This window comes from Onychomys torridus, chromosome 11 (genome assembly GCF_903995425.1).
Source record: "Onychomys torridus chromosome 11, mOncTor1.1, whole genome shotgun sequence".
NCBI lineage: Eukaryota > Metazoa > Chordata > Mammalia > Rodentia > Cricetidae > Onychomys > Onychomys torridus.
In genome coordinates, this window is record NC_050453.1 from 4,449,738 (window position 1) to 4,462,898 (window position 13,161).

The 13,161-nt window shown below is 48.0% G+C and overlaps 1 protein-coding gene across 3 annotated transcripts in view; it reads right to left on the reverse strand.

Annotated features, from left to right (window-relative positions):
* The window catches only part of LOC118592923 (basic leucine zipper transcriptional factor ATF-like 3), a 47,990-nt gene that overhangs the window by 13,492 nt on the left and 21,337 nt on the right, over nt 1-13,161 (reverse strand). The window contains exons 6-7 of one of the 3 annotated variants that reach the window (XM_036201996.1): nt 3,564-3,629; nt 1,810-2,157 (exon numbers count right to left, since the gene is read on the reverse strand). The exons of 1 other annotated variant lie outside the window; for it this stretch is intronic. In XM_036201996.1, coding sequence (XP_036057889.1) covers nt 2,068-2,157; nt 3,564-3,629 — 156 coding nt within the window. In that variant the 3' untranslated portion in view covers nt 1,810-2,067. Of the gene's footprint in view, nt 1-1,809; nt 2,158-3,563; nt 3,630-13,161 lie in introns of those variants that run through there. One more of the 3 variants, XM_036201997.1, reaches the window with a different exon arrangement.

The following is a 13,161-nucleotide window of genomic DNA, read 5'->3' on the forward strand; positions in this document are numbered from 1 at the left end:
AGGGTGTTCGTTTTGGCCTTCTGGTTTCTGGGCAGTAGGGGAGGTGGCCTTTCTGAGTCCCAGCCCAGTGTGCATGGCTCTCTGCTAGCATTTAAGAGAGGAGCTTGCTTGAACTTGGCTGCCTGGCTTCAGGCAGGAGAGGAGTGGAGATGGTCGGAAGGTGGACAGTGTCAACATACCTCTCCTAACCAGCAGAGTCTTTCCACACTGGGTGTCGCCTGGATTTCAGTTTTGACCTCATTCCATCAACAACATAGCGCGCGCGCGCGCGCGTGCGCGTGTGTGTGTGTGTGTGTGTGTGTGTGTGTGTGTGTGTGTGTGAGAGAGAGAGAGAGAGAGAGAGAGAGAGAGAGAGAGAATACAGTATACAGTATACAGTATACAGAATGCATGCACACAGCACAGCACCCTGCACTTGGTGCGGGGCAGCCCAGGACCTGTGTTCTTGAAAATTAAAGTGACTCTATTAATTGTGTGGTGGCTTAAGCCTACAGTTCCTCCACTCAGAAGACTGAGGCAGGGTTTCCATGAGTTCAAAGCCAGCCTGGGCTAAACAATAAATTCCAGGCTAGCTAGAGATACATATCAAGACAAGATCTCAAAACAGCAAAAGACTAGCAAAATAAGCAACTTCTGGGGGCAAATGGTCATAACTTTCAGGAGTTTCATTCACACATGTTTAAGAACGGAGGAAGAATTCCTGGACATATCTGTGCACTCCCATGCTTTCATTCTTGCCATGGCCCCTTTCCTGTTTTGCTAAGCTACACCACATTCTAAGTCCTCTGGGGGTACTCCCCACAGAGCCAGGGACTTCTATCAGCATAGTCTATTGATGTGATCGCATTCACAGAGATCTGCCTGCCTCTGCCCCCCAAGCACTGGGATTAAAGGTGTGTGCTGCCTTGCCTGGCATGGGATAGTTCTTTTCCCTTCATGAAAGTCTGTGCACCACATGAGTGTCTGGTGCCAGAAGAGGGTGTCAGACCCCCTGGAATGGAGTTATGGGTAGATGTGAGCCACCTTGTGGTGCTGGGCATGGATTGTGGGTCTTCTCTAAGAGCAGTGCGAGCTCTCTTTACCCCTGAGCCATCCCTGAGTTCCTGGAATTACCATCTATCTCTTGCTTTTTTTGTTGTTGTTGTTTTTTGTTTTTTTTGGTTTTGTTTTTGGGTTTTTTTTTTCTTTTTTTGGTTTTTTGAGACAGGGTTTCTCTGTGTAGCTTTGGAGCCTGTCCTGGATCTTGCTCTGTAAACCAGGCTGGCCTCGAACTCACAGAGATCTGCCTGCCTCTGCCTCCTGAGTGCTGGGATTAAAGGCGTGCGCCACCACCGCCTGGATCCATTTGCTTTCTTAAACTTCTTAAAAAGGTTGGTGCTGGCTTCCTTACACACTCCACATTTATAACATAGCATATCATATCTATTACTCCCATAATGCGATTATAGTGCTAAGCCCATTTGCCACATCAGAACACCAACCCTTTTCTGACCAGGATACCAGCCTGGTCTATGTATCAAATCCCAGGCCAGTCAGAACTACATAGTGAGACCCTTAAAAAAAAAAAAAAAAAAAATCTGGGCGTGGTAGCATAGGCCTTTATTCCCCACTCTTGAGAGGCAGACGGATCTCTGTGAGTTTGAGACCAGCTTGGTCTACAGAGTGAGTTCCAGGACAGCCAGGGCTACAAAATAGAGAGACCCTGTCTCAACACAACACAAAACAAAAATAAATAGGAGAGAGATAAAAAAGCAAAAAAATACTTCAAATATCTTTTTTTTTTCTTTAATGTATTCCCTTGAACTGGGAAGATACATAGTATGATGTGTCAGCGCCCTATTTATACCACGATGACCCCGAATCTGTCGGGGGGGGGGGGGGCAGGGGTGCCGTAGGTCAGAGCTGGGTGAGGGGTGCTGTAAGTCAGAGCTGGGTGAGAGGGTACTGTAAGACAGAGCTGGGTGATGGTGCGTAGGTCAGAGCTCAGTGCTCGGGTGATTCACTTCACCAGAAGATGGTTCTTTCCAATAACAAGCTGCTTAGATGCTTGGAAGTCCCATGAGCAATTCACTTTGCTGTTCTCTTCAGGAAACGCCTTCTGGTGAGTGTCCTCTCAAGGCTTTTCTCAGAAGACAGCCCTGTGGGCTTCTGGGGAGGCTAGGGAAGAGAAAGCCAGGGGTAGAGACCACTGCATTCACCAGAGACTGGCCACTGTGTCAGCCCCATCTCAGGGAACTTGCTGTCCAGATTAGTCAGATATAAACGCAATGGAGTACTTTGGATGTGGTCTGCTTCGTGATGGCATAGAAGAGCAAGGGCTGGAAGAGAGGGTGCACTGGTTGTGTGTGTGTGTGTGTGTGTGTGTGTGTGTGTGTGTGTGTGTGTGTGTGTTTAAACAGGGAGAGCAGACAAGGCTCCTGTGCAGGGCGGTGGAGACACCTGGAGGACATGATCTAGGCTGCACCAACACAGAAGCAAAGGCCTTGTGGAAGTGCCTGGCCATTCAAGAAACTACAGGAGACTCCGGGGTCTGGAGTGGCCTGGAGGGAGGCGGATGCCTGGAGATGAGGTCAAGGAGGCAGTGAAAACCCTTCACTCAGGGCTACCTTTTATTTGGAATATAGTGGGAAACTCAAGGCTTCTGAGCAGAGGTATGGCATGATCTGACGTAAGTTGTTATGGGGTTCTGTTGGTCACCTCACAAAATAGTGCCACCAAGTGGAGATCCAGCACCCAAAACAGGAGCCTGTGGGTGTCCTTCCGAGCCATGACAGTAACTTTTGCAACGGGATATTTAAATCTTAAGAACAAATTGGAAGCAACAAGGAGACACAGGAGGTGAGGACCATGATCCAGGAAAGCTGGGGTAGGCTGGGAAGATGGTGGAGGCCAAGGCCAGGCTGCAGGGAGCGTGTTGAATGGAAGGTTCATATGCCTCACTACCACAGGCTCATCCTGACCCAGAGTGGGCCTTGCCTGTGTTCACCCGGTGATATGTGTTCATGAGTGCATTGGTCATTTTTGCCACACAGTGAACAAAATACCTGTCAGAACCAACCTAAGGGGCCCAGGGAGACGGCTCAGTGGTTAGAGAGAAGTGAGAGACAAGCCATGGAACGGGAGTTCAGATTCCCAGAATCCTTGTAAATTTGGAATGGCTGTGGTGGCCTTCTTGGAGGTTCAGCTTTCTGAGGCAGAGACGGGGATCCCCAGAGCAAGCTAGTGAGACTAGCCCTGTCACTTGGTGGAAGAGTGATCAAGATTGATTCTCTACATCAACCTCAGGCACCCACACGTGTGCTCCCAAACATGCAAACATTCATACACACACACATGCATGCCACAAACACAGACCAGGAAATGGAATAAGGAAAGGCGGGGAAAGTAAGGGAGAAAATACTTGCTTTAGTCTCCAAGCTTCCAAGACATGCTACAGAAGATTTATAGCAGTTCATGGCAGCAGATTGTTCACGTCACTGCTGACGGATTGGACGGTAATCAGAGAACACCAACCTGAACCTAAGGCACCACAGCTTTCAAAGGCCTGGTCCTGGTGACCCTACCTTCCAAAAGTTCCATAGTGTCTCAACATAGCGCCACCTACTGGGGAAGTCATTCCAAACAGGAACCTGTGGGGACATTTCCAATGGTTAACATATTTGTAAAAAGGAGAGATTTAAACCACAAATGGGTAAGATCATTGTCTCTTTTCAACTCGTCATTCCTTAACCCCCTGGATTCTATCAGTATTGCGTGCAAGCATTTGAGGGGCCCCAGAAGAAGAAGGCTTAGCCAGGGAAGTTTACACACGGAAATCTATGTATGTGGTTTACAGACACGTTTGTGTAGAGACAGGTTTTTTTGTATGACCTCCAGGAATATTTCCACTGTCCTCTGTGCTAGAGCTGTGCAACAGTATATGTTCTAGTAGACAAAAACACCTCCCACACATCCCAGCACCAGAATTATGTGGGTGGTGGAGGGAAGTCAGATTTGAACCAAACACCCGAAACATCCAGTTTGAAAATTCTGTGTCATCAGACAGAAATCGGTAAGCGTCAGAGTCCCTCTTGTTTACAACTCTTCAAAACAAAGTTTGCTATTCCAGGACTTTAATACAAACAGCACACCAGTGTAAAGTACCTCCTGGTCTTTTTGTGTGTTTCTTGTTAACATGAGTGACACTTTTCAAAAAGCTTGAGTATGACTTAACTTCTTATTGCTATTTTAAGTGTATGAGTGTTCTGCCTGCACGTATGTCTGTGCCTGGTGCTTGTGGAGGCCAGAACAGGCCTTTGGGTCCTCTGGACCTGGAGTTACAGATGGCTGTGAGCTACCATGCAGGTGCTGGGAATCAAACTTGCCCTCTAGAAAGTCAGCCAGCACTCCTGGCTGCTGAGCCATCTCTCCAGCCCCTTGAATATGGCATTTTAACCATATTCTAGTGTATTTGGAAATACACTAGAATATTTCATTAAACAAGTTAACAGGTAGAGTCTTGATTCATCTTCCCATTTGTGCAGGACATGGCATATATCCCTCTAAATTGTTTACATATTAAAGAACTGAAAAGATTTAAATGTATAAAACCAAGGAAATAAAAAGCAATTACCACAGGGATTAGCAATCAGTAGAAATGTCATACCCATAGACCAGTTATGAGAAACCTCCCATTATGCAAGAGAAAACAGTTCATTAGAGGAGAAGATCAGTGCTGATGGGACTGTTGGCTGCTCCAGTCACAAGGAAGAGGGGTTGTAAAGATACAAGCACAGTCTGTCTTGCTGTCACCTGGAACCCTCTCCCGAGTGAGGGCGACACCCAGCTTGTGAGCCACTCTCCCGGGGACATCAGTGACTAATTAACTAAATATCAGTTCTAAGAACTTCAACATGAATCACAGGACAAGAAACCATGAAATGTCCTGAAAATTACAACTGAGATATTTAAAAAAAAAAAAAAAATTAACAGGGACTTTTCCAAGTCTGCCAACTCTTAAAAATTACATGTATCACATAATTACCTGGGCTGAATTATCTTTTTAGTCTCTGTGGAACGAGGTATCCTAGATCTGTTGTCAGTACAAACAAATCGACTAGTTAGAGATGGGTAAGAAGTAATCACCACAGAAATACCAGGAAGTCATTAAATACACAGGATTTTCTTGACCTTAGGGATTTGTTATCTCTTTAAATTTATGATGAGCTCTGCCTTATTTTTATCTTCTATTAAAAATGTTTAGACTTATTTTGCTTGCACACATGTGTGTGCACCACGTGCATGCCTGATGGTCAGAAGAGGGCATCAGATCCCCTGGAACTGGAGTTACAGACATTTGTGAGCCGCTGCAATGTGGGTGCGGGGACTTGAACCCAGGTCCTCTGGAAGAGCAGCCAGTGCTCTTACCCGTTGCTCTCTCCATCAGTGCTGCCAGTTGAGTCCTGCATCCTTGCTGACTTTGTTGTCCTGTTAATGTTTATTTTTCCTGTCTAGTAAACTCGAATTTCATCCACCTATCGTCTCAATTTGCTTTTCCATGCATTTTAGCAGGATCGGTCATGAAATGTATCGTTCTCTTTCCTTCCCGATTGTATTTCTTCAAACATGTAGCTGAAAGTTTTCCCAGTATCCAATTCTATGTGAGCATGTGTGTGTTCACATGTTGTGTGATCACATGTGGCACTTGCATGTGGAAGCCAGAGGTGAACCTCAGCTGTCATTTCTCAGGTACCTTCCACCTTGTTTTTTGAGATAGAGTTCCCAGTTTCCTGGAGCTCACCAGGTAGGCCAGGCTGTCTAGCCAGTGAGCCCCAGGAATCCACCTGTGCAACCTCTTCGGTGATGGGATTACAAACTTAAGCCATCCTGGCTCTTTGAGTAGGTGCTGGGGATCAAACTGTTTCTTGCAAGGCAAGCCCTTAATCAACTAAGGCATCACCCCAGTCATGGTTACTCAAACTTAATCCTTTAAAATGAACTGTTTCAGCTTTGCTTTGGATCTTGTTTTCGCAGGGCCTCTGCAGATGCATCGCAGCCCAGAAGTCCAGACTATGTCTCTGAGCTACTCTCCTGCCTGTCTCACCCTGGCACAGGGCAGTGCATGATGGATACACATGCAGGTAAGAAGCCTTCATCTCCTGGTCTAAGGCCTCTGGGGTGTACTTCTGATCCACCTAACTCATCTGTGCCCATGCCCCCACTATGTCCACAGCGCTAATGCTGCAAGTTCTCATGATTGTGTTTGGCCCCTCATGCTCCTCAAATGTATTTCCTTACTCTCCCCTCAGTGGAGGCAGAAAGGCACCAGCCTCTCTATCTGCCAAGAACCTTCAGGAAACTGACCCACCCAGCCTTGGGTGCTCCACCAAGGTCCATCCTTGGTGTCTGAGCCCCTTCTTCCAGGTTTGTTGTTTACATCACTTTCCTGGGCCGTTTGAAATCTGGCCTCTCTGAAAGCCAGGAGCCGCCTGCAGTGACTTGGGGGCGGGTTCTCTGAGCTGACTTCAGGCTCACCCTCTCTGACCTGGCTTAGGATCATCTTGTGGGCAGTTCTTGCTAAGCCTTACAGCCTGTGGCTGAAGCATGAACTTCCTAATAAGAGCCACAGAGAACCACACAGGCAGTTCTCAGAACTGGCCATTTTCTCAGTGAATGGGGGATCAAGAAGGAAAAATGTAGATTTTCTGTTTCCAGCCAAGGCTCCTCCCAGACGTCCTGGAAAGCCTGGTTACAAAGAATAGGCCAGGACCCAGGGGCTCCTGGAATGGGTGCCCTAACAAGGGACGTGTCTGGGGACCATGTTTTTAGAGAGCTCTGGCCACCAGCTGGGCACATAGCTCAGCTGGGCAAAGGCTTGCCTGGTGTCCTGACAAAACACTGACCAAAGGCAACTTGGGGAGGAGAGCATTTACTTCATCTTAACATTTTGCAGTCCATCGTTGAGGGAAGCCAAGGCAAGAACCTGGGGCAGGAACTGAAGCAGAACCCACGAGGAACACTACTTACTGGCTTGCTCAGCCTCCTTTCTTACAGCATGCAGGACCACCTGCCCAGGGGTGGCACTGCCCACAGTGAGCTGGGCCCTCCCCCATCAATCACTAATCAAGAAAATACCCTCTGTTTGCCTACAGGCCAATCTGATGGAGGCAATTCCTCAACTGAGGGTCCCTCTTCTCAAGTGACTCTAGTTTGTATCTGGTTGACAAGGACACCTCGTGTGCTCTTGTCCCTGGGTTCAGTCCCCAGCACAGCCTAAGCCATCTGTGGTGCAGCCCTGCCTGCCAAGGACAGTCATGACAAGGACTCCAGGGTTACTCTCAGCTACATAATGAGTCCCAGGCCAGCCTGGGATACAGCCCCACCCCACCTCTCCCCACCCCTCCCCCACCTCTGGTTTCTTAGGGGCAGATTGGAAGCTCCAGGAAGCCCAAGTCCATCTGCTGCCCCCTGCTTCCTCATTTCTTTGCAAGCCGCTTCTAAATGTAGTGCCGCTGGGTACCCAAGAAGCTGAGAGCTAACAGCCTTGGCTACTTGGGGCCTCAAACTGAATCCTGCCGGAGTAGCTGGGAAGCTGTGCGCACAGAGCCCTGGCAGTGCTGACAGTGTGGTTGGGTCACCTACTGGGAGCCCAGCCTTTGCTGAGGCACCTGATGCCATGAAACATTTAGAGAAAGCGACTGGACAGTTCTCAAAACTACTTGCCCGATGTGACCTTCCATTCATTATTTCCTATTGTTGTCTGGCTCTTGGCTCTCTGCATTTTATTTTACTTCATTATTTTACTCTGTCTAGCTCACACCTCCTTCCCAAAGACCCACAGTGAGTGTTGTGTTCTCCCATTATTCAAGAGGATCTTGAAACCACCGCTTCTAGGAAGTCCTCCTTGACCAACTAGACAGGGGCCCCTCGAGGTGTTGTATGTGACCAGCCCCTCCGGGAGCGGTTTACCCATTGGCTCATTGTGTCTCAAATGGACTACAGAAAGGCCCTAGTCATAGATGATGGCCTCCCCAGAGGTGGGATGGCATGTAACTGGTTATGGGATGACCCCCAACAGATTAGACCAGCAAGGCTGCCCCTGCAGACATGACTTCACAGATAGCTGCAGACATTTAGCACTTCAAACCTGAGCTGCATTTCCAGCGGGCTGCTGCTTACAAGTGTTCACAAGTGTTCATTCTACGTAGGGATCCATGGGACTCATGCACTGAGTGTGGGGGATGGAGTCTCAGTGTGATTTGGGGGAGGGGAGTTATTTGTCATTTATTATTGAGTCTCACCAGGTAGCACAGGGTAGCACAGGCTGGCCTCAAACTTCTGACCTTCCTGCCTTAGCCTCCCGAGTGCTGGGAGTCATGCAATATGCAACTGAATGAAGGGATTGTGGGGGTTAAGTTGACTTTGTCAAATTTTACTTTATGCACGCAGGTGTTTTGCATGCAGGTATGTATGTGTACTGCATGTATACCTGGTGCCTGCAGAGGCCAGAAGGTGTTGGATCCCCTGGAACTGGAGTTTCGGACATTTGTGAACTACCTTATAAGTGCTGGGAATTGAACCCAGGTCCTCTGAAAGAGCAGGTACTGCTTTAACCACTGAGCCATCTCTCCAGGTGTCAGTTTTTGAGGCTGTTGTAAAGGACCATGAATCTGATGCCACAGTGAGCTACTCATCAGTATGGATGCCTTGTGTGTTTCCCTGCCTGTTGTGGGATATTAGTTTAAGATGTGTTGCATTCATTTATGCTGTAGAATATTTGTTTAATGATCAAGATGTTTGCATCTTTATGTTGCATTTGTTTAACTCTGTGAAGCTGTGTTACTGGGCCTGTCTAAAACACCTGATGGTCTCATAAAGAGCTGAATGTCCAAAAGCTAGGCAGAAGAAAAGATGGGGGGGGGGGGGGCACTGGCAGGCAAAAAGAATAAATAGGAGAAATCATCAAGGGCAGGAGAGCGAGGAGTGAGTGGGAAAAGGGGAGAGGAGGGCGCCAGGGGCCAGCCACCCAGCCACCCAGCCAGCCCTAAGTAAAAAGGAAAGGAAGATACATAGAATAAAGGTAAAAAGCCCAGAGGCAAAACGTAGTTAAAAGGAAATGGGATAATTTAAGTTAGAAAAACTGGCTAGAAGCAAGCCAAGCTAAGGCCAGGCATTCATAGTATTTTTGGGGGAGCTGGGTGGCAGACCCCCAAAGAATTAAAAAAAGCAAAAACAAAAAAACCCAACCACATCTGCCTGACCCAATTTTGAGTCTGGGCTGGCCTGTGATATCTTATGAACGGAACTGAGTGGGGCTGGAGAAACGGCTCAGTGTAAGCTGCTACTGCATAGGACCAGCACTCATCTGGAAGCTCATAACCACCTGGAACTCCAGTTTCAGGGGTGGAACTATGACCCCCACTTCTGGCTTCTGTGGACACTGCACACACATGGTGCACATACAGACATACTTGCAAGCAAACCATGTAAAAATGAAATTTTACAAATAGACTTGATGTGAGGCATCATTAGAAGGCCACCAGGCCTGGATCTTTGGTGTCAGATGGGCTGATGGAGATGGAGGAGTCTGCTTCTGTAGATTCGGATGCGGTGCTCACACTGCATCTTTCACAGGGCCTGTACCAGCCAGCCTTCATAGTTCCCGAGACTGCCCCAGGTAGGGTTGGGAGGGAGCAGGCTTAGCCCAGAAAGTGGATGGAAGTCAGCAGACGTTCTCAAAGTATATATACTGGGAAGACAGAGACGATGGTCGGCAGTCCACTAAAATGATGGTTAAAGTTTAGCTTCTCTGAAGAGAAAGGATAATGGATTAAATGTGAGGCTTGTGCTGTTCCTAAAGTGTGATAACCCAGTTGTCTAGAAAATGCTTCAAAACCTTAAATCAGCCGGGCGGTGGTGAGGCACGCCTTTAATGCCAGCACTCAGGAGGCAGAGCCAGGTGGATCTCTGTAAGTTCGAGGCCAGCCTGGGCTACCAAGTGAGTTCCAGGAAAGGCGCAAAGCTACACAGAGAAACCCTGTCTCAAAAAACAAAAACAAAACAAAACAAAACAAACAAAAAAAACCAACCCTTAAATCAGTTCAGTGATTCAGAGGATTTTGTAAGTGGTGTCTTGAGTAGTGAGGACAGTTCACATCCTGTAATGAAGCCAGCCTGGCTTTGGTGGCTGGTATAACCCGAGCCACAACTGGCAAAACACATTTGACCTGCTTTAAACAACTGTTTCCTTCTGTAATTGTCCCTACTGCTTTATGTTAGCTGTGCCTGGGTCCCAGGAAACTCAGAAATGTCTCTTGTCACCATGTGTTGGCTTGTGTTGTTGAAAACAAAACAGTCAAGAGGCTGTGATGCAACACGGAGGATGTCTGAGACCAGAGTGGGCCTTAGCCAGAGCCACATGACAGGGGGTGATGCTGCCCCACCTCAGGGGGTTCTGAGGATGGCAGCAGATCTTAGAACATGGGAGAAAAAAAAAAACCAAAACCACCTAGTGTGTGGGAACTACCAACACCTTGCTGTCTCCTTCACAGACTGGGCATGAGCTCAGTGGCAGGCTTGCTCATTGTGCCCAAGACCTTGGCCTTGATCTCTAGCCCCACGGAATTGAAAATTAAGTTGTTTTCAGGTGTGGTGGTGAGGGACTAGGGGTTGGACAGACCCCTCAGAGGAGTTAGAGAGAAAGAGAGGCCACACATCCATAATAAAGATGGCAAATTTCTGGCCCCTTCCTCACACTCCTGATCAACAGCCTGGTGGGCTCCCCCCCCCCCCCCCCCCCCCGCCATCAGTGGGCTATGGACTGGTTGAAAGTTCAAGGCTGGATGAGGACATGTTTTTTTCAAAGTCATGGATCATCAGCCTCCCTTCCTTCATCTAGGGGATGAAGGCCCCTCAAAGACCCTTAAAACCCAGAGACTTCAAGGAAAGATTGGATCTAGGGCTCAGGAGTCTGCCTTCTACAAAGCAGAGGGTCATTCTCCGTGAGCCTTGCTGTGTGTATCCTCACCTCTAATAAAGCCTTTCTCTGGCTGATTATGCCTGTGGTGTCTGAGATCTCCCTGGTGCTCCCAGCTGTGTTCTAGATTTCCCTGACTTTTAATTCTTTAACTGGCAGAGATGACTACCCCAATCTAGACCCCCAAACAGTAACAGTAGCATACCTGTATTCTCAGACTCAGAGGACTAAATAAAAGGATCACCAGTAGTCTGCAGCCAGCCTAGGCTATAGAGTGAGCTTTAGGCCAGCTCAGGCTACAGAATGAGACTTTGTCTCCTAAAAAATTAACAAAACAAAAACAAAAACTGAAATGGTTATAAAAATCTATTTTTGTACAATTCTGGGGTGTGGTGGATTTTAGCTAGATGCAGTGACCCATGTCTGTATTCTCAGCTACTTGGGAGGTTGAGACAGGAGAATTACTGGAGCCCAGGAGATTGAGATCATCCTTAGGCTAGAGTGGGGGTGGCACATGTATGGAACCCCTCAGCAGGCTGAGACAGGAAGAGGTCAAGTTTGAGGCCAGCCTGAGCTACACAGTGAGAGCCTGTCTCAAAACTGAAAGGACCAACAGATCAGCCTGGACAACATAGAAACCATTATTTCCTATCCGCTGCTTAAACAACGCTATTAGCTGAACTCAGGGCCTTGAGCAGTCTAGGAAGAGCTGTACCACTGAGCTACAGCCCAGTTTGCGCTGCCTGCTAACGACCTCCCCCACCTAGCATCTCCTTCATTCCCTGAGCCATCTTTTATCTTGAACAAGCAGAGGAGAAAGAACAGGCGACCCAGTGGATGGAGCAAATCTGTCCGTAGAACATTTTAATCAGATTTCAGGGAGGCATGAAAGAGAAAGGGAATCTCATTAGGAAATTGCTATTTTTTGAGGATTCGGATGCTGGGCGGCTATGTTAAGTGGTCTCATGCAGCAGTGGGTGAGATCTCTGGGGGAGCCCCTTTCACAGATGACACCAGGTGAAGCTGGTCACGGTCCCCTTGCTGCCATACCTTGACATGCCTGTTTCACTTGGGGGTACTGAGGTTGGGCTGGGGACTGGCTGAAGACAGAGTCCGTCATCCCAGGCAGGGGGCTGTATATGTTTATGGATTTCTTAATGCTCTCCTGCAGTTTCTGGAAACAGACAAAGCCATTTCTTGCAAACATCTGATTCCACAGAAACTGCCAAAGTCTGAGTTTCACTCCCACGTTCCTTCAGGAGGTCAAAGTCCAGGGAATTCTTGTCCTACTTCTTCCCCAAGAGGTCCTCAGCTACCACTGATGTCCTGGACAGGTGGGGAGATATTTGCACAGGTGGAGATCTTCACCCACACCCTAGAACTACTACTGTGGAGCCAGAGTGTGGAGTAAAGGAACTTACATGAAAAATGACTACTTAGCTGGGCGGTGGTGCCACACGCCTGGAATCCCAGCACTCAGGGGAGGCAGAGGCAGGTGGATCTCAGTGAGTGTGAGGCCAGCCTGGACTACAGATCAAGTTTCAGGACAGCCAGGACTGTTATACAGAAAAACCCTGTCTTGAAAAGAAACGAAAAAAGAAAAAAGAAAAATGACCACTTAATTCAAACCTTTATTATAAAACTTTCCAACAGAGAAAGAAGTTCATCTAGGCTCAACAGCTAACCCTGTCACATTAGTCTTACCCTTTTTATATGTGTATAGTGGTGACACACACAGGGTGTACTGCCTGGCAGCCCAGGCTGGCCTCAAACTCTCAATCCTCCTGCTTCAGCCTTCCAGGTGCTGGGATTATGGGCATGTGCCATGAAGCCAGTCTCCTTATTCATCGTACTTTTAAATTTTCCTGCTGGCCATCACATCTAACTACATATAAGCACTGTTACCTCGACCTGCATTCATACAGCCACAATACCACCATCCAGCTAAGAAAGGAAACCTAGGGGCTGCGTAAAGGCTCAGTGGGTAAATGCACTTACAAGGAAAGACCTGACTGAGTCCAAATCCCCAGCACCCACGTAAAAAGCCAGGTATGACTGTGGGTGCCTGTAACCCAGTCTCCATAGGGCTGGAGCTGGGAGCTCACTGGTCACTTGGCCAGGCAGGCCTAAACAGAACTTGAGAGAATAGGGAAAGAGAGTCCAAGACGATCGGGTAGAGTGGCAGAGGAAGATATGGATGTCCTACT